The 26,807-nt window shown below is 36.0% G+C and overlaps 1 protein-coding gene across 5 annotated transcripts; it reads right to left on the bottom strand.

Annotated features, from left to right (window-relative positions):
• Window positions 1-528: 528 nt before the first annotated feature.
• Window positions 529-12,856, bottom strand: LOC141909792 (uncharacterized). 5 transcript variants are annotated; one of them, XM_074800412.1, is made up of 2 exons: window positions 12,664-12,856; window positions 529-4,576 (listed from the first exon to the last, which is right to left on the bottom strand). In XM_074800412.1, exon 2 carries the CDS (start codon window positions 3,981-3,983, stop codon window positions 2,784-2,786), a length of 1,200 nt encoding a protein of 399 aa, XP_074656513.1. In that variant the 5' UTR covers window positions 3,984-4,576; window positions 12,664-12,856; the 3' UTR covers window positions 529-2,783. The 5 variants fall into 5 exon arrangements, with proteins under 5 accessions (XP_074656513.1, XP_074656516.1, XP_074656515.1 ...); XM_074800415.1 differs by lacking the exon at window positions 12,664-12,856 and adding an exon at window positions 12,490-12,571; XM_074800414.1 differs by lacking the exon at window positions 12,664-12,856 and adding an exon at window positions 11,115-11,199.
• Between the last annotated feature and the right edge of the window lie 13,951 nt (window positions 12,857-26,807).

Consider the following 26,807-nt stretch of genomic DNA (forward strand, 5'->3'; position numbering starts at 1 on the left):
AAGCTTAGACTGGTCTTAAGTTGTTTAAATTGGCTACAGAACCAAGATGTGCTAAGAATCGTATTAAGTTGTTTTATTGGCTGTAACCAAAATGAGCTTAGACTGATCTTAAGTTGTTAGATTAACTAAAGAACCAAAATTTGCCAAAGCTGGTCTTAAGTCCAAGCCCTGTCTACGGAATTGGCCCCGTTAAGTCTTACCTAATATCTATGCAAACTACTAAGAACGTGACCTGTATTCTGTCAATAATGGCCATTTTGTTCACTTTCGTGAACATCCGATAAAATTGTGCCTAATTTTCAAAGAAAGTGCCCTTTTCAAATTTGGTTTCGTCCAAAATGTGCCCTTACGATGTATCGATCTTTCGACCACTCAAAAGGTAAAGCGTCTGATGATCTGCGCTTGATGGTTCGTTCGATTTGGTTTTTTTGGCGTGTCTCCTTGCTCCATCCCGTAATGCAACACTAGATCACAATTAGGCAAATCCTATGACGAAATTCAATATCAAATTTTTGTTTATTATAATCATACTTTTATTTCAGAGAGTGTATCTCGGACGGTGGTTTCTTCTTCACTAGAGCGACACAAATATTCAACAACAATTCACAAATTATGTTATAAATACAGTTCTTTTAACGTAAGAAAATTTCGCGACATTTTTACGTTTCTTAAAACAGAAATCTTATACATGCACAGCATATATAAATACTACAATTAATACTTAAATTATACTCAAAAGTCAAAAGAAAAAAATTGACAAACATTCATTTTTCATGTTTTATCTAAATTCTTCATTGTTTTCCAAACGCAGTACTAGAAAACAATACAATTCTTGATTTAATGAAATTTGCGTTTCCTCGAAGTGTATTTAAAACATAGACACAAAAACGTTTAATCGAAAACATATCCCTTAATCATTTACGCTTACTTGATTTGCAAACTTTTATAGTAAAGAATAAAAACAAAACATTCCATTATGAAAAGAAGGTAAGTTTCAAATTTAAAAAATATTTCACCGATTTTTCGATTAAAAATGGCTTTTAGAATAGACAATTTTTAAATTTGCATCTTTTATTCTTAGGCCCTACCTTCGTCGTTGTGAGACGTTTATAGAATGAAAAACGTAGGTTTTTGATAAAATCATCGGTCCAATAATTCGGACAATCGTCAATAAGGAAATGAGAACAAAAAAATTAGAATGAAAATACATATCAAGATCTGAAATCTATTTAGAGCCTGCTCTAAGCAGTGTCGGAACTAGTGGGTGGTGTACTTGAGGGGTCTGGGACCCTACTTCCCAATGAGGTTGCCCTTTTCGCCAAGACAAAGATCATCCTTCGGAATTTGTATCTTCTAGGACGGATTTCTTCCAAATATCTTACACAGAGGATGGAATCCCACTAGTGGGCATGGCTCCTTGATCCGAGAAATGCATTTTTCTTCTGCACCTCGGCCTTTCGAATTTTCCTAGATCGGCCACCGCTAAGTACGTTAAGTAATATTAACAGATATTAAAATGATAGCGCCATCTGAAGCCAAAGGTTGCAAACCTTTGACTTTGAAGTCTGACTCGCAAGAAAATTAACCCAATGAACTGACATTTTCAATGCCTGCATTCATAGTGACTAGAAAACTAAAATACCGATACACAGCTTACTTATTTTCATAGGTTTATAGATAGTTGACGTTATTTAGGATTAAAGGGATAAGACCCTTAATTGGTAAAAAAAGGAAAATGAATGAATATATACCTTGATATTTAACTCAGAAAAATGTACCAAGCTAATCGGCAACGGAAACAGAACATCAAGAGTACATATAAACTTAATACGGAATTTAAACATCCTGTATCTTACATGTATATCACGATTTATCACCATTCGTATCAGAAAATATCACAGAAGTTTCGTCGAATATGCGCATACATAACAACCTGATTACGGAGTCATCGAACTCAAAAATGAACAAAGCATCTTAATCTTTCTATTTCAAAAAGTACAAAATTCGTATTTCAACTTCCATCGATATTTGAATTTCTTTCGTCAATTTTCCTTCCTAAATCAAGTAAGTTTTCACCAACCGTTATTTTTTTGCCTAAATAAGATCGATATGAAGATAATGTTCGCAAAATTCGGTACGATTGTTTTTGATCGCGAAAAGAGGGATGTGTTTGTTTCGCTGGATGTTCAGACACGATTTACGCAGAGTTACCTCAGTCAAAAATGCTCATATATCTAGAGACTGGCCTTAAGTTTGTTTGATTCGTTGTATTACCGAAATGAATTGGTGTGGTCTTAAACTGTTAGATTGGCTATAAAACTTAAAGGAGCTTAGACCGTTCTTTTGTTGTTAAATTGGTTAAAAAAACAAAATGAGATACTGTTACTAGCTCGGCTTCATAAGTGAATAATTTGAAACTGTAAGATTGGCTCTAGAACTAAATGAGCTTATACTGGTCTTAAACCGATAGATTGGTTGGTCTTAAGTTGTTAGATTGGTTATTGAACCAATATGAACATAGACTTAAATTTTGACAGCTCAAAAGGGGCCGTTCTCTATGTCATGGCTTAGATTCAAGAGCAGTCTAAGGCCATCTTATTTCTATGGCCGGTCTAACAGCGCAAGGCCAGTCTTTAGATATAAGACACGTTCGGATTTGAGTGACGGCTGCGCAATTGGCCTTTGGGTCTACAGCCGATTGCTGTCCACTTTCGTCAGTTTCGAATCGAAACAGAACGTTCGTATTTTCGAGTAAGGCGGATTAACGAGTCTTTAAGAAGTTTCTAATCTCCATCGTACACTATGTGAATAGCCGTGTCGGTTTGTCTGGGGACGGGCTCGTCGAAATCCTCGGGTAGAATTTCGGGTGCGACGATCTCGAACCCGCCTTCCTCGATACCCAACAACCATTGTATAATCCGTTCCTCCCTCTCATCGTCAGAGTCGATGCAAACATCATAATCGTCTGCCTCGCACTCTACGTCATCATCATCGACCCCGTGACCGTTTTTATCGACCGGTTGTTTCGGTACCGGTATTTCGTTGTTGTTCAATTCTCGCTTCAAAATGGCGGCGTTACTTCCGGATCGCACTATCGGTCGGCGGTTGGTCCGCGATGCCGGTCCTGCCGGCTTTTTCTGCTGCTGTAGACTCGTTGAAATGCTATTTTGGCTGGGTTTCTTACGCAACACGCTTACGCTCGTATCCTGGCGTTCGAGTCGCGCTACCCGCCCGGCTTGCGATCCGGCATTCACTGCCACCGTAGAAGTGTTATTAGTAACTCGACTGCCAGTGATGGAACCATGCCTAGCGGTTGAATCGACGGCACCGACTCGACTAGCCCCGGTGCCGTTGGCACGCTTTATCTCACTGTTATTACGGGTGAACTTAGTCCGGGCTTTGCGGCCGATTTTGCTTAATTCGCTGTTTGAAACGCTACGTTTATTCGACATGAACGATATTTCGGTATCTGCGTCTTTCGCACCGCAACACTGGCGCCCCCTAGTATTCCTACCCGTCATATCATCCGTAGACACAAGATTCCCTTCCGATAGAGTCTTTCCGTTCTTGTTCAGACTAGACTTCAGACCGCTACCACTAGCATCAGCCTTATTATTACTATCAGTTGTATTCGCATTATTATTGTTTTGCTCAAATAAAGTTTCCAGTTTCGGGTTAGATATCGAAGTCCAGGCAGTTTGCTCCGTCGGACATACGGACCGGGAACGCGGCATACTGTTCTGCCCGGAACGCGATGTATGGTTACTCGTCGAAGTTGACGTGGAACCGGCGATACTTTTATTAGTCAAAACCTTACTTTTAGTAGTCCTGGGATTAGCGTCGATCGGTTGCTGGTCCAGACTTATCAAGCCTGGTCTTTCGATGGTTTTCGTCGGCACGCCATTGTAGTAAATTCGTACCGATCCTTTCGCGGTGGTCGCGACGGCGGTTGGCTGTTTAGTCGTCATATCCCGCGAACCCATTTCTCAAAACCAGAAAGAACCGAATATTCTGAATATACAACTTTCAGGCTACTACAAAAAATCCATCAGATGTTAGTTTCGAAGTAATCCCGTTTTTCGATCACGCCTGCTAGTGGCCATCTTTAATCTTGTATTGCACCGTCACCGATGAAGCACGTTCCGGCATTTCTAAACCCGATCCCGTACTGTACAGAAAGCACTCCAGGTAACTGCAGATAATCCTGATTTCGAAAAAACTATTGTTACTACGGCTTCTTTCAACCCGGATGACTGATACGAGTAGGTCTGAAAATCGGCAATGATTGATTCTTCGATCGCGTGTTCTCAATCTCCGAGTTCGAATTGTTTACCCGTAAAAAAAAAAACTCAACCAGACGAGACCGAATAATTCTCTTTCTATGAGTTCGCCGGTAGTTCAATCCGTCTGTGTAGAGGGCGCTGCGCCGGTTTCGACCGCTGAATTCCGTTAATCCAATACACCGCTAATACAAATCCTTTATTATTCTTAATCCGCTAACCCAGACGTTAAATTTACACTGGAAACACTGACCAGCCGTTGAACCGGCCACTGCGCTGTGTTTGGCTGGTGAGGCCTGAAAAATAAAACGGCATTTCATTCATTATTTCATGTGCATGAAATATATAAAACATTTTAAATTCATGGCATGCGGTCAAGTGCAAAACGCGCAGATATATTCTTTTGGCTTCGGTGAAGACATTTTTGTAGAATTGCTAATTTTATGAAGATATGACGTCAATCTCGGACAGTGGGCAGATTACTCAATCTAGAAAAGAAAACACTTCTTTGATACATCTAGGTTCAGTTCTAGCATTTGACTTTGCACCCAGTTTCACTCTGGATCCAGTTCCGCAGTTGCGTCGGCTAAATTTAACTGCTTTTGGGTGATCCAATTCAATTCCTTGTTGTTGCAATTTGACACGAATCATTTGACGATGAACTGATTTTGAATAATGCAAACTAACTACGGAACTGGGAACTGAACGTATATAAACAAGTAATTAGCATTGATAGACGGCGCTATTCTAAATCACACAAACATCGGTTCAAAAAGATCGCGAATCGAAAACGAATGACAATATCAGAAATTTGACATGTAAACACTGCCATGGACTCTTCGTTTTAGAGTCGATGACAAAACACACTTACAAGTAGACGCAGTACGGGTATCAATCAATCATACATTACGTATATCGGACGATTCAAACATATTCAAGCCATTGTGTGAACACTTTATAAAGCGGTCGCGAATTCAAGCGCCAACTATTGTGGGAAAACCGATTAGTTTTGACATCTGAATATGTATTAATGTATTTATGCTAATGTTGTGTATTTTACCTGCACCTGTTATTGCTAGAACCCACCGGCGCCCGGTGTTCGAGGCCCCAGAAAAAAATTACATATTTGATATATTCTTTTGCATATGGCGTATTTACATATTTGATTTGATTCTATGCTTTCCTCGCTTGCACAAGGTTTGAATGCCTCCCGCCGAAGCTCACGCCAACACAAACCCTGGCCGCACAACCTTCAACGGTTTTACATTGCCCAAGATTTCTTGGGCGTATAGGTTGCCGCCAAGCGGCCAGCAGTCTATGTATCTAGCCAATCATATGCACAGCGAATCTGCCGGTTAAAAACGTCGCATCTGATTGGTTTGATACATAGACAGGTGGCTGCTTACAGGGCTTTGTTAGCGCGAGCTACGATGGAAGGAATCAAACCCTGGCAAGCGAGGATCCACTAGGTGGCCGTAGCGATGTAGCTGATCCCCCAATGAAAGAGTATGTCCAACATGGCGATGAATAACATCTTATTTTTGATTTTGCCTTGCTGAATGAACTTCGCGAAAACATTCCAATTCAAACGCTTTAGAAACTTTCTCCTCCCAAATCTCCGGTTACAAATTAAGTAAATTTCATTAAAGACGGTTTTATATATACATTTTCGTATATAGATCCCTGCTGTAGTATATTGTGTCATGCATATAGTGTAAATATACCTGTTATGTTTTGGAGATGAATTACATTTTCTTTTTGATTTTGCCCTGCTGAATGAACTTAACGAGTAGAAACTATTTTCTGGTGGAACCTCACATTTCCAGTTACAAATGTAACATTGTGAACAACAGTATCTGTATGCATAATGTTGTAAATAACCTTGTTATGTTTTTAGAAGTCCGTTGTTTGTCTCCGTTGTAAACAAACTCACTTTTCCCTTCACATACCAAAGTGGTAAGAGAGCAGCGAAAATTATCTAATTTTTTCTAAACCCCATCGAGGCCCTATTCCAGAGATTATCTGATTTTTTCTCCTGCCTGACTTAAGGACTCATCAACAGTTTAGGTTTCATGCCCGACACTAGAAGGCCCCCAGTTCACTGCCAGTCAACTATAACTCGGCCGGGGTCACCAGTACACCTACTTTTGTTCCTATGCATATTGTATTTTTGTCGAATAAAAGAAATCCTATATCACCTGTCTACGAACCCTGACTCGCGTGAGCAGTATAAAAACCGCTGAAATCTCAAAATCAATTCAAGAATATTCGACGACAGCGATGAAAAGTTCAACGCATTTTCTCTAAATCATAAATACATTCAAACAAAGCGATCATTTTTTATTTGTGAGTCAATAACAACACGGGCCTGCATAGCATTCTTGGCGTTTGAAGTCGCCAGGATCCAATTCCCCACTTGTGATTTAGGGTTGACTAAATTCAAGATCGAGTTTCACAGATGTGAGTTAGAGTTAAATCAGTTTATTTTGGATGAGTTAATTATAAGTCAAATCGTAACTTAAAACAGCTGTATTCGTCAATTTTTGAATTGAGTTTTTGGACAAATCCAACTACCCAACATCTAAACAAACTTTTCAACTTAAAACACATTAACAAAAAAACACTAATTAATTTGTATCAATTCATTAAAATTTGTACCCGCATCTATTCTGTTCCCTTTCTATATCTTATATTCTAAACCTAACGACTTCGTGTCTATGCTGCAACAAAATGAACCTTCTATACTATAATCCTACTGTACCGCATTTAACTCTGTACTTGAATGTACTTGTAATTGTTCAATGCAATTTTTCTGTCAACAACAAAATAAAATGAACGAATGAATCATCTATAGGCACTATTTCAGGCAGGAGCATATCTAGGGGGATCCTCTCAAATCTAATCTTTAAATCTGTGCGTATAGTTGCTCATTCGTGACGTAGTTCTTCGCCCAATAAAGATTTCTCGGGTGAAATCGTCCGCTTGATCCTGGGAAAATTCGATCGAAATATTGAAGATTGCCTACATCGATGATTTATCGCGTGACCCATCGAAATGAAAGTGCCTGTTTGAAAAATGAAATATTCAAATAACACGTTCGGTGCGGTATATTCATTATGAAAACCTCTTCGAATCGAAATGAAAACAGGTTTGACCCGACACGTTAATCTTTTATCGGTTAGAACTATCGAACTCATATCATATCGGGTTTGACTACGTAACGTTTACATCAGATAAACCTATTTCTTTTCGAATATATCTATTTAGCTATCGTATCATTTCGTACATAAAGAAGAAAGATACCCACAGGTTTACAAGAAAAAAAACAACCAAAAATATTACATTACAAATAAATTATTAAAAAAAAAACAAACCGGATAACATAATCGTTTTACAAACAATACAAGAACACAAAAAATTCGCTATTACAATTACATTGATGGAAAGCTGATCTTTCCCTCAAATTGTAGACAAAATGAAGTTAGTAGTTCCGGGAGAGTTGCTAAAATCGGGAGATGACTTTTATAGGCTATTTTTCGAAACGTTGAATAAACTACTTGTTCAAGACTAACATTGTGTCTTTTAGTTTTCGACTTAATGAATAATCTTTTTTTAAATCTTTCAAATTTGTATAGTGTGCTTTAATGTCTAAATCGTATTGTCTATTCTCCGCGTCTGAGTGTACCGGCTATTCTAATAAACATTGGCGTGTCTATGGTCTCTATTTATTTCTAGTTGCGCTTCGATGAGCCTATTCGTCAACAAACAAATACACGAAGAAAAGCCGATGAAAGAAAATAGATACTAAAAGAAAGGTTAAAACCAGTTAAGATTATTGAGAAATATCGCCTAACCAGTACAGTCAGACTTGTGACGAATTTTCAAATATAGAATATTCGTAATAATTAATTTTGCGTTCATTTCGAAACCTTACAATTCTAGCTTAAACTGTTCAAAGACTTTAGATTTAATGAAAAGTTAGTTAACTCATTTGAAATGAAATAATTTCCACTCGGAGTTAACGCTTAACGCACAACCGTGAAACTGGATCCAGGGTTCATAGTTAGCTCTAATTTACGACTGTACCGGGGTAATACCGGATGGACTATGAGTCCATGTTCAGAGTTAACTCTAACAGTGGGACTGCATGAGTGTAGTAGTGAACTGATATAAATCTCAGAATAGTTAAGAAATAAAAACCCACAGTAGATTTGTAGAAAAAGTTTATTTCCTAACAGTTTCGAATTTAATTCTAAACCGCATCCTCAGAGGAACACAGTAGGACTGCATCCTGAGCTCAGAGTAACAATCAAAACCGTAGAACTGGATCCTGAGTTCAGTGTCAACTCAAGCTATCTCAAAACAGTCGGACTTCAGATTTAACTCACAAGCGAAACTGGATCCTGGTAAACTATGATTCACTACTGTAGAACTGGAGCCTGGGCTCAGAACTCTGATTCACAATTATGGACCCTGTTTCAGAGTTGCAAGGACTCATTCTAACTCAAAGTTAATTCAATGGATATTAACTGAATTTAACTCGGAGTTAACTCAAGCCCATCATGTCTGTGAATCAAAGTCTATAGAATCAAGTGACAGCAAAAAGGAATTAAACAAATATAAACCATTTAGGAAATAGGACGAAATTTGATCCAAGCCCGAAAAATTTACCTACAAATTCATACGTTACCTCAAGTAATTTTCCGACAGCGACGAGTCGTGGTTATAGTTAAAGATTACGCGACCGTTACTTCGCTGTGATTTTCTCTCGTCGATTTTGTTTTGTTTTCAAGCGAGAGACGAAATGGAAACACACGCGTCGAGCCCAGATGACCCCGTGCTGGCGTTACATTCAAACACGAAATGTACATTAATTATCATATTCGTACTTTTGATACAATACTCGAGTATTAAATTGATTGTCGCGAGGTCCTTTAGGGTCATCGCGATCGCTGTTTAAAGATTGTGATTTCAATTGTGACGCGATAGTCAAATATCAAGTTAGAATATATATTTCGATATAGGCCTAAAAGCCTAAAAGCGGAATTTCAGTCGAGTCATTTGAAAAAAACAGGCTTCAGGTTATAGAATAAAATGATCTTAAGTTGTTAGATTGGCTATAGAATCAAAATGAGTTTAGACTGGTCTTAAATTGTGAGATTCGTTCTATAACCAATATGAGCTTTGAGTTTTAAGTTGTTAGATTGGCTATAGAATAAAAATGGTGCTTAGGCTGGTCTTAAGTTATTAGATTGGTTATTGAATCAAAATGAGCTTAGAATGGCCTTTAGTTGTTAGATAGGCTATGCATGGAACCAGCTGCACTTAAGACTGGTCTTAAGTTGTTGCTATAGAACTAAAATGAGTTTAGTCCGGTCCTGAATCTAAGCCATGACTGGGAGGGTCACATCCAAACCCTCGATTTGTTGTATGTTCACATTATTACATTAATATGATATAAGGAAACTATAAATGAATGCAGGAACCTGCGCATTGCCAGTTCTATTCGATTCTATTTACTTGTCGTAAAATCGATGTATGATGAAACGGACATTGTATTATAGAAACTCTATTGTATCCGACACAATAGAGTTATTTCATTAGAGCGATGATAGATGATATTGTCTCCACACTGTGACCCCAGGAGCGGTGGGGAGAGAGTGAGAGTTCTTCTGGAGTTCATTGCAACTACCTGTATATTGGCTTAGCTTACGTGGAGCAATCGATGACTATAAAGATATACCATGGCGAGACTGGGCTATCTGCTCTCTGGTTGAGAAGGCACAGTTGTCAAGTCGTGATCGACATAAGCCCTTAATGGTCCGAAATCTTAAGACTGGTTTCAAGTTGTTTAGAATATGTCACGATTGGGCTAAGGATTTGGTTGCTAGATTTGGACGTATAATAAAAATAGTCTTAATTTGTAAGATTGATTATAGAACAAAAATGAGCTTAGACTGGTCTTAAGTTGTTGGATTTATTATTGAATCACAATGAGAGTTTAAACTGGTCTTAATTCGTTAGAGTGACTAGAGAGTCAAAATGAGCTTAGGCTGTTCTCACATTAGAACCAAGGAGGGCTTATAGACTCTTCTTGATTCGTCTAAGAACTTAGATGAGCTTCGACTGATCATAAATTAAAACCAAGCTATGACAATGTGCGTAAAAATCTCTAGACCCTCACAGCACTTTATAACAAAACCTCGCTAAAGCCCTCTCTCTCTCTCGACTTCGATCATATTACTCAATACAAAAGACGAAGTATGTATCAATTATTCGTGTAGATTCTTTGTTGCTCTAAGAGCCGTCTTATAAAGCCCTCCCGGACAGTCAGTGGCACGCATTTGAACGCTTAGCGGGGCTAATTTTCACAGACTTGCTCGTTGTTTTCTCCTTATTATGTCATACATAATTCATTTTTTATGACTACGAAAGTAATTACCCCCAGGCGCTTAATGGTGGGAATTTTTGTTGTCAATTGTGAGTTTTATATAAGATTTAAATAACCTCTGCCGAAGAGCTCGAACGAGTACGTGATCTAAACCAACATCGGGCTTATATCCCTTCCTCGGGTATTTCTTCACCCAAAAAATCGAACCCTTTTCCTAACTCAAACCCCTGAAGGATTATGTGTACGTCGATAGAGAACAAAAGTTGGGTAAATAACAAATCTATATTGAAAATAACAATCCCTAAATACAGGTATTTCTCCACGGATTTAATTCATTAACCTAACTAAGATATAAGGCCTACTATATACACTAGCAACGAAAGGTCATAATTTCTGATAAAATCAGTCAATCTACATACGTAGTAGGCCTTTTACTAATTTACCCGATGAAGCTATACTCTATCCACACCTGACGATGGCCTCTAAGAGTCCGAAATATATGTTCCTAGCCTGAAATATCGTGTTTGTTGCAAAATCTGAATGTCATCAAATAACGTAAGATCAATATTATTGCGATATATTTGTCTGATAAACTGTCGAATCGGAAATGATAAAATTCTTTCGTAGAGACTTCAGACTTCGTTCGGTCGCCTGACGTTTACCTGCCATTAAATATTTTCAGGTCTCGGTTTAGTCCTAAACCTCTGTTCATAAATGTTTGAAAGAATGCATTCCTTTTGCTGCGGAGACGATTGCGTAAAATCAAACAACTCATAGGACCTGGTTAGAATGTGACTCATACGTATTATTGTACGACACTATACATGTATATATACATTCAAACAATCATGTTAACCATATTATCAAATATCAACCAAGGACCGAAAGGATTCTGAATTGCAGAACTGAGTCCTGTGTTTGGAACTGGATCGAAACTGAGTTCCGTGAGTCCTGTATACTGTGGAACTATGAGTCCAGAACTGTGGAACTGCCTGGGTCTTGAATTCAGAATTCAAAAAGCGAAAGCGAAAGTTATGGATCGGAAAATACATAAGAAAATCAGAAAACGATTTTACTTTTGTCCGAGTTAGTCAAAGATCCGAGTTGGCCATGTCCGAGTAAGGCGAGGTCTGCACTCTCAAACTCTTACTCGGCATTTAGCCCAGACAATATAGCTCTCCAATATCTCAAACTCTGTAACTTTGTACCCTGATTCGGGGTAGAATTATAGAAGATTCAACTTTTCAACTACGTACTTCCAAGGCACTGTGTACACCTTTCGACTGACAGCTAGATTTAATGCTTAGGCCTCCGTTCGAAACCCACCACTTACACCTGCCAGGAATGAAACGGGGTTTGATTATGAAATCGAAAATCGAAGTACAGATATTAGTTGGATGATTGGCCGAATTAACGGAATTATTGTAGCCTTTTTCACAAATTTGGCCCCCACTGGGCTAGAATTTCATCAGTCACGTTCAATCCAACTTGCGTGCACAGTGAATTTAATATAGTTAAGGCCTATACTGCATGCAATTTATACCAAGCCCAGGGTCCAGATTTATACACTGGTATCAACTTTAGTCCGGGGTTAAACTCAATTCAATTCACTTTTCAATCGACTTTACCCATGGATTTACACATGAGTTAATAGCAGTGGTGGGTTTGAAAGGTAAGCCTACACCAAAACAAATCAATTTCATGAACAAAATCGACAACCATCTCTATTTTAAGATTCAATGAGTTCATACCAGCCTGTTAATCGCGGCCCTATAGGCATAAAAAGATATGCTATAGAAATTACTTTGACTTACTTACTCTGAATAGCCGCCTATCCATCACAGCAAAATACTTCAAGTACTTGAATAATTGAATAAAAATACTTCAAGTACTTGAATAATTGAATCTGTATGATATTTTGCGATCGCAGTTACGGTTTTGACGTTTTGATATCCCTAGCGTGTGTCGTTTGTATACAACATTAATACGTACCGGTAAACGGGTTCTGACGTAATAATTACAGCGTCGCTGGCGGGGGTTGTTTGTTTATTCCACAACAACAACAGTCCAAACACATAACTGACTCACGACCGTGAAACTTGATCGTGAATGTCCGATCAAACACTGACAGAGACAAGAACGCCAGAACGCGTCTAACGCGCCAGATAACGGTCGTTAGACTAGACCGTCGTGAACCCCTGATAAACTGGTATATATATTAACGTAGACAAGAACTAGGTTTGTTGACAAGTTTACACTTCTAAAGGCACTTGTAGCGCTGTATGCAGGTACGTAGACTAGCGCGCGACAGTTCACGGCGGGAGGCCATTTGAAACCACACCGCTCGCGTCAGAATGAAGTCAGCGCAGGCGTCACCGGGATTTTTCAAGAAGGCGGTCAACTACTTTTAAAATTTCACTACTTAGAACAAGCCTTGGACTAATATAGCCGTTGATAATATCCCTGATTCCAATTTGCAATTTGTGACTTGAGCTCCATATTGTGCTCAGGATGCGTCCTTTAGTGGGTTTTTTTGGATGGGGACCAACAGATCTGTTGACCAACACACTGTCCCTTCCCAAAAATGTGAGTCACTGCAGGAGCGGGATCTAGAGGTTTTTTTCAGATGAAATTCCTCTACTTAAGGTTTTTTTTCTTCAAATTTGTCATTCGTAAGATGTTTTCCCTGAGGAGGCATTGGCTGTTGTATAGGGCCTACCGGTTACTGTATCCAATTCCACAGTTCTGAGTTGAGATTTAACTCTGAGTAACCGCATTGAAGCGAAAATGATCTAACATGAACTCGAGTTAATAGCTCTAACAAACAACTGTGGAACTGGGTCCTCTGTAATGCGCCACGAGACTTATTTGTCCCAGCCGCTGGGAACAAGGTTTAGGCTAAACCGAGACTCAAGCTAGTGTGAGGTGCATCTTTAAAAATGCTAAAGCCTTGTGTCAATGTAAAATGCTGTGGCCAATGCCTGCCTATAGGCAATCTGGGCGGACAGCTGGTAGTTTAGCTTACAATTATAACATAAAATGAATTAGTTCAGTGTACGAATTGGTACCGACCATACCCACTGGAATAACCAATTCGTTAGGTTTTCTTACGTACCGGTACTAGATCAGGGGCGGATCCAGGGGAATGGGTAGACAGTATTGGAAGGAAATTTAAGGGCACCTTTCTGGTCTTAGGGCACACCCAGTATCCAGGTCAATGCGAGCGCCGAAGGCGCGAAGTCCTCAGAGGGAGGTCTGGGAAACGAATTCGAGACAATATTTCAACAGATGCGGATAAAAAATGAAGCTGGCGAACCCATGAAAGAATGGTTGTCGCCAACTTCGCCTAGTGCCCCTATAATCTTTAAAAGTGCCCCTTAACATTTATACAGAATACGGCTAAGTGCCCCTTCATTGTTAACAATCGGCAAAAATTGCCTCGTCTTCACATTTATCCTTATGTCGTGTGCCATCTTCCAAACCAAAAGTGACCCTAAAATTTTAAAAATTAGGCAAAAAAGTGCCCTTTTCTTCAACATTTTCCGCGTATAGTGCCCTCTTCTAAAGTACGAGTGCCCCTTTAGCCCTCCCTGAAAAGGCAAGGACAAGGTGCCCTCATCTAAAGCATGAGTGCCCCTTGCAAAAGGAAAGTGCCCTTTTTAATTTATCATGATTAAAGGCTTTACAAATATGATTATCTCTCCTCACTTTCTCGGCAGCCGTATATACCGATTAATTTTATAATTATGCCCGGATTACGGACACGGAATTAGCGGAACTTGCTGAAATAATGCCGTCAAAAATATTGCCGGTGAAATTTCGAAGGGCACTTAAAAATTCTAGACCGTATTGGGCAATACGGCTAATACGGTCTGGATCCACCCCTGTAGATCAAAGAGTTCCATAATTATAAACCTAGGAATCAAAAAATTTGAAAGGAAGGACGGAAATCGGGAACAGGAGGGGCCCTATGACAACTAGGGCGTCCCTCACACTTCCACCGGCGGCATTTCTGGGAAAGAATTTTATGTCTAAATAGCCATCGTGTAATAATCTGTCGAAATTTGCGGGATCTTGAAATGTTTGGTTAGACCCTTCAGTCGGAAGCCGGTCGTTTTTCTGCTGGGGCTCTAAGCCTGCTGATTCGAGCGCACAATAAAGGCGAAACTATCACGTCATATTAAAATCGATTCTAAGTAAAATCGTATACCGGTATCATCCTGGCAAGTCCTGGCAAATCAAATTTGATTTGGTCTAATTTCTTTATTTAAACACAGTATCAAATTAATCGATTTATCAAATCATCAACTCACCTTCACAGGTGATCTGATACGATTTGAAGATGGTGGACTCACACATATATTTCGAAAAAGCTGGTCTAAACCTGAAAAGAGAAACCGATTTATTGACAGAAATCAATGAGACTTGTGATGACCGGTGTTAATTGTGGGATAATTGTATTTTTCGAAATGAGGGTGATACACTAAATCTTAAGTAGTCACGTTATAGTCATTTCAAAGTACCGTAGTAATAATCTGATTAATTGTAGGCCCCCCAGATTTACAGAATTAACATAGTTTTCAATGCCAAAATAATTTTTAACTGATTTCAAACCAAATTCCACATGATTCTATAGTTAGTGTAGAAGATCCAAACGTCAAAGGGCTGTAAAACGAGTTCAGAAGCGATATGAGAGGGCACAGACAAACTTTAAAACTTCACGTGAAACATTTGAAAGTCCAAAAACAAAGGCCAAGCGGATGCTAGTTTTGCACAAGAATGTGGTACAAAAACACTTGACTTTTGCATATTGTTTGGAGAACTCGATCCGTACTAAATACCGCGCTATCAAAACTCAACGGGAAAGGTAACTTTTGCGGAAAGCATACTGTACTTCATACATCAAGAAATACCGTCTCGTTTCCCATGCTGAGAAGCGCTAACAAGTTTCTCATCATCTTCTACAACCGGGTGAATTTGAAAGAAAAGGACATCAACATTCAGACATTCAACATTCAGTGATCAACAATCAGACGAGATCGTAAACGCCATTCAGGAATCTTTCTTGAGGGATGACAATAGCCGCATGTGTCCTGGGAAACGCGATACAGTAACCCACTAAAAAGACAAGAAACAAAAGTGACTGCTGAACGAGTCGATGCTTGATCTGCACTGCAAATTTCTGTTTGAAAATCCGACATTTAGAATGTCATATCCATTCTTTTGCAAAAACGAACCATTTTAGGTGGTACACCCAAAGGCTTCAGATCTCAATACATGTAACTGTCGAAATAGCTTATCTAATGTACTTTTATTTTATCGATCAAAATCTAAATTGGAATCAACATGTTAATTATTTAAATTCTAAACTGAATAAAAATTTATTCCTTCTTCGTAATCTCTTACAACCATGGGCTAAGCGTTTAGTTTATAACAGCTACATCCAATCTCATCTAGTTTATGCCTTACATACATGGGGACCAATGTTATCTAAATCTCAAACCAACTCTATTTTCAAACTACAGAAAAAAGCTGTAAGATATATTGATAATGCAGGTTTCAATGCTCCGACGAATCCTATATTCAAAAAATACAAAATTCTTAAGTTCAATGACCTAATTCAACTTGAAATAGTTAAATTTGGATATAGTTATATTAACAAAAACCTCCCAAAGCCGATTCTTAACTTCTTCAAATCTAATGACCAACACCATTCATATAATACCAGAAGGAAAAACCTACCTCGTGTTTGTGATCACAAGTCCACCCTCTACCATAAATCTATTTACGCCCAAGTCCCAATTGTTCGGCAAAACCATTCGAGCATTGCGGATGGTTACCGTCCCGTGAGAGGACCCGAATCAACACACTGTCCCGTGAGAGGACCCGATTTTAAATAATGTCCCGTGAGAGGAGCCGAATCAACTTACTGTCCCGTGAGAGGACCCGATTCAACACACTGTCCTGTGAGAGGACCCGATTTTAAATAATGTCCCGTGAGAGGACCCTATTTTAAATACTGTCCCGTGAGAGGACCTGGTTCAACACACTCTCCCGTGAGAGGACCCTATTTTAAATACTGTCCCGTGAGAGGACCCGATTCAACACACTGTCCCGTGAGAGGGCCCGATTCAACACACTGTCCCGTGAGAGGACCCTATTTTAAATACTGTCCCGTGAGAGGACCCGATTCAACACACTGTCCCGTGAGAGGGCCCGATTCAACACACTGTCCCGTGAGAGGACCCTATTTTAAATACTGTCCCGTGAGAGGACCCGATTTTAAATGCTGTCCCGTGAGAGGACCCGAATCAACTTACTGTCCCGTGAGAGGACCCGGTTCAACACACTGTCCCGTGAGAGGAACCGATTTTAAATAATGTCCCGTGAGAGGACCCGATTTTGAATACTGTCCCGTGAGAGGACCCGAATCAACTTACTGTCCCGCGAGAGGACCCGGTTCAACACACTGTCCCGTGAGAGGAACCGATTTTAAATACTGTCCCGTGAGAGGACCCGATTCAACACACTCTCCCGTGAGAGGACCCGATTCAACACACTGTCCCGTGAGAGGACCCGGTTCAACACACTGTCCCGTGAGAGGACCCGGATCAACACACTGTCCCGTGAGAGGACCTGGTTCAACACACTGTCCCGTGAGAGGACCCGATTTTAAATACTGTCCCGTGAGAGGACCCGATTCAACACACTGTCCCGTGAGAGGACCCGATTTTAAATACGGTCCCGTGAGAGGACCCGAATCAACTTGCTGTCCCGTGAGAGGACCCGGTTCAACACACTGTCCCGTGAGAGGAACCGATTCAACTTACTGTCCCGTGAAAAGACCCGATTTTAAATAATGTCCCGTGAGAGGACCAGGTTCAACACACTGTACCGTGAGAGGACCCGATTTTAAATACTGTCCCGTGAGAGGACCCGAATCAACTTGCTGTCCCGTGAGAGGACCCGGTTCAACACACTGTCCCGTGAGAGGAACCGATTTTAAATACTGTCCCGTGAGAGGACCCGATTCAACACACTCTCCCGTGAGAGGACCCGATTCAACACACTGTCCCGTGAGAGGACCCGGTTCAACACACTGTCCCGTGAGAGGACCCGGATCAACACACTGTCCCGTGAGAGGACCTGGTTCAACACACTGTCCCGTGAGAGGACCCGATTTTAGATACTGTCCCGTGAGAGGACCCGATTCAACACACTGTCCCGTGAGAGGACCCGATTTTAAATACGGTCCCGTGAGAGGACCCGAATCAACTTGCTGTCCCGTGAGAGGACCCGGTTCAACACACTGTCCCGTGAGAGGAACCGATTCAACTTACTGTCCCGTGAAAAGACCCGATTTTAAATAATGTCCCGTGAGAGGACCCGATTCAACACACTGTCCCGTGAGAGGACCCGATCTTAAATACTGTCCCGTGAGAGGACCCGATTTTGAATACTGTCCCGTTAGAGGGCCCGGTTTCAAATAATGTCCCATGAGAGGGCCCGATTCAACACACTGTCCCGTGAGAGGACCCGATTTTAAATACTGTCCCGTGAGAGGACCCAAATCAACTTACTGTTGCGTGAAGGAACCCGATTTTAAATACTGCCCCGTGAGAGGACCCACTTTTAAATACTGTCCCGTGAGTGGACCCGAATCAACTTACTGTCCCGTGAGAGGACCCGATTCAACACACTGTCCCGTGAGGACCCGATTTTAAATTCTGTCCCGTGAGGGGACCCGGTTCAATTCACCGTTCAATTCAAGTTGGTGAGTGGACCTTTATGACAAATAGTGAATATTGGTGGAATATTTCTCTATTTTGATTTATAGGTGTCCGGCGAACGACAGGACCTAGACGACGACGTGGACGATGATATTTCAAACGTGAGTCAAAAGTTGTTGCATGAATACTTCAATGTACAATATGAAAAAATGATCGAATATTGAAAAAAATTATTTTACTGTATGAAATTACAGGTGTCCGCAGAACACGGCTGGCTTAGATTGTATGACGACGTCCTTGATATACAAAATCGCACCGAGGCAGAACAGATTAAAATCAGTATGAAGTTATCACTCAAAGAGTCACATCTCCGTCAGAGTGCAGAGAAAAGGCTTCAATCTCTAGTTTCCGAATCCAATCTGAATATTGTGTCGGTCGCGGATGAAAGCTGCTTTTTTGCAGCTGTTGTCGAACAATTGAGGCGAGAAAACGTTGACATAACAGCACATGAGCTACGAGTAATGGCTGTTTGTAAGTAAATTAAAAACCCATTCATATATCAAGACAGCACTACAATAACTATTATATACACATATTATGGTTTGCTTCGCAGGATGGGGCTGATAAGGCCGACTTTCTGGAGTCTCATCTGACATGGCCATTATATCTTAATAAAATGAGACAAAGAACCACCTGGGCCGAAGCTTTAGTTGTCCGTGCCACAGCTGACTGTTTAGGGAGACCAATGGTACTATATACCAGTTCAGAGCAGTCAAACATCAATATGATAGATCCTGTCGAATGTAAAAATGCTGAACCCATCTTACTAGGGCATATTCAAGATATTCACTACGTTGCCCTAGTAGAAAGGAGCTATATCCCAAGACGACACGTGTCAGTCGAGAAACAGAGGGTAACCTTGCGGCCTAACCCACGGAAGACGGTAAGGTGATAGTATATGCCACCCCTTCTGACTATGTATCTGAAAAATACAGCCATCAAAAGCCTTGTTCATGTCAGCTAAGGGTTAATTAATTGAATTTCATAGCGTCAAAGTGACAGTTACCTCTGGGAACCGCAGAAAAAAAGAAGACGGGTTGTCGATAGAGGAATCTACTGCGTTTGCAAGAAACCAGATGATGGAAGGTAAAGCTTAATTATATCATATGATATCAGGCTGTTGTTTTAAGATTCAGTCGTCATTGTCGAAAAAATCTTTTACCTTCACTTTCACTTTCACTTACCTTCACTTTCAAAATTTTCTGCATTTGAATTTTACGAAGTATTTGCAATGCGATGAATGTAGTAATGGAACCAGAACAACCACAAATTATCAATATTACAAATAACACTGGTGTTATAAATATATACTACAAGAAGTGTTCTAAATGTGAATTAGATAAATCATTAACAGAATTTAGTAAGCGTAAGATTAGCAAAGATGGTTTTCAATATTGCTGTAAAACTTGTTTTAAACTATATACCAAACAATATCGAGAAGATAATATAGAACATTATAATTATTAAATGGCAGAATATATGAGAGAAAGATATCAAACAGATCTTAATTTTAGATTGAAACAATGCTTAAGATCTAGATTAACACAATTATTCAACAAAGAAACACATTCAGAAACATTATCTAATTTGTTGGGTTGTTCAGATGAATTTTTCAAATCATGGATTATATTTCAATTCGATGATAAAATGAATATAGATAATTATGGGGATTATTACCATATTGATCACGTGTTACCAATATCTAAATTTAACATGAATGATGAATACAATAAAAAACTTATTTGGGGTTGGAAAAATTTAAGGCCTTTAGAAAAGAAGGAAAACATAATTAAATCTAATAAACTAGATTTACAGTTATATTTAGAACAGTTAACAAAGGCAAAGAAATTTATTGATCAATGGAACAATAATCCAAATAATGAACAATACGTTGAGGAATTTGATATCAAGGATCCGAAATGACTTATCTGGACAGTTATAACTACTGCTCCTAATAGATAAACAAAAGTAGTGAGATATCAAATAGATTTTAAATAAAAAGTATTTAAAAAACAATAACTTCAACCAGCTTGTGAATTCTATTATATTTTTAATATTTTCTTTTCAAAAAAGAATACTTTATATCACAAATAAAAAATACTTAAAAAAACAATAACTAATACTAAAATTCTTTACCTTTAACTAAGCTAGTATTAATCTAAAGAGATACTGGTATCATTTGAAGAATACTTATAATATTTTTTTTGCTTTTTTCCTCTAATATAAATGTCAAAGAAATCTAATAAGAATAGTATTGATATTGAAAAAACATTAGATGATTTGGGTATAATTGATAATAAAGATACAGTTGTAACTAATTGTGCTCAAGTTAATTGTAATATTGATTATGAATACTATTTATATTGTAAGCATCATCTAGAACTATTGATTGCCGGTGGAAAAACTAAAGAGTTTTTAACTAAGACTATTACTTTTCAAGAATTAGATGTTATGAAACCAGATAAAGTAATAAAATATTTTAAGATTTATGAAAAGGCAAGATTAGCTAAAATAAATGATTCTATTTCAGATGGTATTGTCAAATGTTATTCAAAATTATGTAACCAGTTAATACCAATTAATGATGAAAATAAATTATATAGTGATTTGAAAAATGACTACTTAGTTATGACTGAATTACAAAAATGGGTTGGATATGCTTCATTTCAATTAGGATCGGTTATGACATTAATTTCTACTGGCGTCATAACATTTTCGAACATCAAGCCTATGGAATATAAATCAGGTAAGAACGAAACAGATGTACTACAACCAAACGTCGAAACAGAAAATGAATCAGAAGAAAAATTAACTAAAATAAATGAGTGATGGCGTTAAGAAAAAGGTTAGATCTGAAAAACAAATTAAATGGGCAAGATATTTAGGTAAAAGATCTTCAGAATTAAAAAAAGCTAAGAAAAAGAAATTAACTGATATAAATGAATCACCTGATATTGATTCAAATAATAATCCATCTGATTCTTCTAATGCTGGAAGTAATTATAAATTATATATTACAATTGGATTAGTAACAGTTATTATATTATCCGGTGTAATATATAAATCAAAATTCAAATCTAATGATAGAGATGATTCCAATGACAATCGGAAACTTAGTTATCCGTGTACAGACAGTAAACCTATCATACCAGAAAATAAGTCAAATCATAAAGCCATTGAAACTAAATCTAAATTATTATTAATGGATTAAAATAAGATGAAAAAAGAACAATATTTAAGAGATTTATATTATAACCCAGAAAGTGAAGTATCATATTCTAACGTTTCAGAATTATGGAATAAAATTAAATCTGATAAAGAAAATGGTGGTATAAAATATAGTGAATTGAAATCATGGTTACAAAATCAACCAACATATCAAATCCACAAGAAAATGGATAAAACTTATTTAACAAGAAAAGTTATGGTTTCATATATCGATCAACAATGGCAAGCAGATTTAATTGACATGAAGAACTTAGAGGAATACAACAAAGGATATTTCTGGATACTGAATGTTATAGATATATTCAGTCGATACGCATGGTCAATTCCAATCAAAAATAAAACTGGAATAGAAGTTACAAATGCTTTTAAATCAATATTTAAAGAAGCTATTCCAGATAAGATACAATTTGATGAAGGTAAGGAATTTTATAACAAACATTTTAAAAAACTATTATCTGATAACGATGTAGACTATTTTTCAACACACTCAGATAAAAAAGCATCTATTATAGAAAGATTTAATAAAACATTGAAAACTAGAATGTGGAAATACTTTACTGCTAATGAAACATATAAATATATCGATGTGTTAGATGATTTAGTGAAAGGTTATAATAATTCTAAACATAGTTCTATAAATATGAAACCTATACAAGCTAGAAAAGAAGATAATCCGGAAATAGTTTGGAATAATTTATATGGAGCGTTTGTTACACATGATTTCGGTGAACCTAGATTCAAAATTGGACAACACGTAAGAATATCTAAATATAGAAAAACCTTTTATAAAGGTTATACTCCAAATTTTACTGAAGAAATATTTAAAATTAAAAAGATAATATTAACTAAACCTTTTGTTTATAAATTAGAAGATCTAAAAGATGAAGAAATATTAGGTTATTTCTATGAACAAGAATTATCACTTGTACCAAATCCAGATGAAATAGAATACAAAATAGAAAAAGTATTGAAAACAAAAACTCTTAAAGGAAAAAAGTATTCTTTGGTGAAATATAAAGGATACGATGATAAATTTAATGAATGGATTTTATCTAGTAAAATTAAAAGAATATATGAATAAAGATTTATTTATATTTGAACCGCATAATATGTTAGTTACTGGAGTAACCAATTGTGGTAAAACACATTTCATATTAGACTTGTTAGAAACTATTTATAAGAATCATTTTGATAATATAATATTATTCTGTCCTACTTATGAAATGAATAAAACATATAATAGAGATATAGTTAAGATGAAAAAGTTTATTATATTAAATCCTAAAACAGTAAAAGAAAATTTAGATAATTGTATAAAAATAGCAATTGATACTTATAAAGGATCAAATACATTATTCATTATAGATGATTGCGCAAATTTACATGATTCAAAAGTTAGAGAAAGTGAGTTATGTTATCTAGCTTTCTCTGGAAGACATTTTGGGATAACAACATGGGTTTTAAATCAAAGATATAATTCAATTGTTAAAGACTTTAGGGATAATATAGGATTTCTAGTTTTATTTTATAACAAAGATAAAAAATCTATGCAACAATCATTGGAAGAAAATCAAATTATACCTACTGAATTACATGATGAATATATGAATAAATTAAAGAATAATCAAGGTTCAAAATTATTACTGAGACTACAATTTCCCTATGAATATAAATTTATAAAATAACTATTTGTGTACCTATGTATTAGATACCCTATTAGATACCCTAATACCTGATACCCCATTAGATACCCTAATACCTGATACCCTAATACCTGATACCCTATTAGATACCTTAAATACTTAAAACCCCCTTTTTTATTTACTATTATTTTATACAATTTTCAACTAATATTATTATTTGAGTTAAATATAATTAATATCTTAATCACTTTCACTATCACTCTCCAATTCACTATCAGGCCCTAACAATTTATTCAAATGCTCTACCGAATCTACATCAATAGTTGTTTTATTTTTATATTTTTTCATCCTTTCTACCGCATCATCAATAGTTTCTTCTTTATGTTTCATAGAATCTTTATTATCAATATCTGTAACTATATCACCATGTGGGCGCCGTATGGCAGCATTTTCATTATTATCTTTATTAGTGTTTGCTCCTAATATTTCATTTACAGTGTTTGGTTTTAATATTTCATTAGCATCGGTTAGATCTAATTCATCTTTATTAGGTGTTGCTAATAATAAATCTTTATATAATTCTTTACCATTTACTTTTTGATTTGAAACAAACTTTGTAACATATCTAAATGGGTGTTCTATAAATTCTCTTAAACCAACACGTTCTATAACATTATTTATATGTACCTTTGTATTCATATGTTTATTCCAATTTGATGGAGCGTTTGAAAATTCACCTTTACAATAATCACAATAATTTCTATTTTTACTAACATTTAATATTATTGCATTATTATATGTAGAAGGTATTACATTATTAGATGTAGTAGGTATTACATTATTAGATGTAGAAGGTATTACATTATTATCAATTACATTACTTAAATTATCAACAACTTCACTTTTATTATTATCGATTTCTATTAGTTTAGTTTTATAAATTTTGAAAATAGGATCAAATATCAAAGCTATATTACAAGGTATTACATAATATAAACCATCATTATTTTCATGTGTATCGATGTATGGAATATGTTTATATACTTTACCTCCTTCTATTTATTATATATATTTATATTAAAGTTAAAATTTTAATACATAACACTATCTAATTGTGAATTTACAATATTTAATTGCGCGTCAGATATAATATAAATGTGCATTTTAAAATTTTTGATTCCTTTATTCTTTGTCATGAATAATTGTATTCCATCTTTAGTGTTTTGTAATTTTTTTCCAGAACCATGTTATGAATTATCCTCTGTTGTTCTAAAATCTAACCATAATGCATATTTATTGCCGGTATAATAATCAATTTGGTTAATGTTACAATTTTCAGATGATTTTACTTTTTCATTCATAAAATGTTTTCTAATTTCTGGCCATTGATCAATCATTCTCATTCCTTGACAAAATATTTTATTTGCTATTCCTTCGATAGTTATTTCTACTTTTGTTATTTCAGGATTATAATAATTATCAACATTTATTGCGCCATTAGTATATGTTGCAATGGTAAAAAATATTAATATACCTTTAATAGATCTTCTTGGGAAGTTAATATTCTCATTAATTATTTCATCATTTGCATTAATAGTTACGGTTTTAAATTTATCAATATAATCATATAATAATGAAAATCCTTGATTGTATTGAGTTTGAATTATACTTGAAATATTTTCATCAGTTACTGTATCATATTCTAAACATATATTCGATAATTTATAACTCATATCTTTAACAACGCTAGATAATACAATTTCATTTACAGGAGCAAATGTTATTTCGAATATAACGTCTTCTTGAATTGCGTATTTATATAAAGGTGCATTATTATTTATCAATTCAAGGTCTAATGGAATTTTATATTTGCTTCCATATATACTTTTTATCAATTCATCTACAGCATTAGTTAATATTGCGCTATTAGCTTCTGATCTTAACTTATTTTGGTTTTCTGATTGGATGCCTTGAAATATCATATTATTTCTATTTTCTTTAGTTAACCATAAATCTTTATAATGCATGAATAAATTATAATCATCTAATGAGAAAACTGTTTCTGGACCAATCTTTATTGTTAACTTTTTAATCAAATATCTTCCAACATTATCAACAACATAATTATTATTATTACCGATTACTTTTATATCGGCCGATAAATAAATACTTTTTGGAACATAAAAAGTATTTTTTGTTAATCGAGGGATTCTAACGTATAAAGTTTCATCGGGATTAATATTTGAAGGGTTATGAGTAATTATACGATGTGATCTCTCTGCTTTAATAGCATTAGATATTCTAGAAATCTTCGAAGGATTGATATAACTCCCACTCATTTATTTAACAAAAAGATTAATTATTTATTTTTAATCATGGTTACTTGATATTTTTTGATATCATGTTTACTTGATATCTTTTGATATCATGTTTACTTGATATCTTTTGATATCATATTTACTAAACCAAAAATAATAGCACTTACAACTGTAATTAAAAATAGAATAATATGTTCAGCAGCAAAGTTAATAATGTTTCCTGCAGATTTCAATATAAAACCAACAATTGATGCAATAACACCAGGTAAAGCTGCAGCAGATTTTTTAGACAGTTCCCATAAATATTTTGCTAATTTCTTTAAACCATCTTTAACTTTATCTTGTATAGAATTATTACCTGGGGGTTTATCTGGTTTATTGGGAGTAGGAGTAGATTTTAAAGCATTTGATATAGCTAAACCTATTGTTGTAAATAACATAGTTACAGCTGTTAGAATTGAAAATATTGTTATTCCTTCAAACTTAAATAATAATTTTATTCTATCTTTTAGTGATATGTCAGAATTTGGTTTTAGTATTAACTCTTTAACAACAACTTTTAATCTATTAATACAATAATCATATGATTTTAATAATAATTTCATTTTTTCTTTCTGAAATTCTATGTTATATTCTAAATCATCAATTTCTTTTTCTAAATATGCATTTCTTTTTTTAAATTCAATTTCTTCAATAACTTTAAATTCTCTATCTAATTTTAATTGTTCTAATTCTTTTCTGGTGTCAAATAATTTATTTTCTAAAGGTTTAATTTTATTATATCTAATATTTTTTTCGCGCACAATTTTATCGGCTTCATTTCGTATACTTATTATTTCTCTAATTGTTTTTTTAGAAAACATACTTAAAGCTTCTATTTCTTGATCTGTTGCATCAAGTAATCCATTCGGTAAAAGTTTTTCAGTTTGAATTTCGTTTGATTTAAGTTTACTAGTTTTTGAAGTTTTATTCTGTTCAGAAGTTGTTTCTGTTTCCGGATTATCTTTGATTGTTTCAAATAATTTATTAATTCTTTGTTTAAATACTCTTTTATTTTGATTTATTTCTTCTTGTGTTACATCTTCTATTTCATTACTATTTCCTATTCTCTTAATTCTAGATAGTAATGAGTCAAACTTAAGCAAAGTTGATTTTGC

This window comes from Tubulanus polymorphus, chromosome 8, assembly GCF_964204645.1.
Source record: "Tubulanus polymorphus chromosome 8, tnTubPoly1.2, whole genome shotgun sequence".
Lineage (NCBI taxonomy): Eukaryota > Metazoa > Nemertea > Palaeonemertea > Tubulaniformes > Tubulanidae > Tubulanus > Tubulanus polymorphus.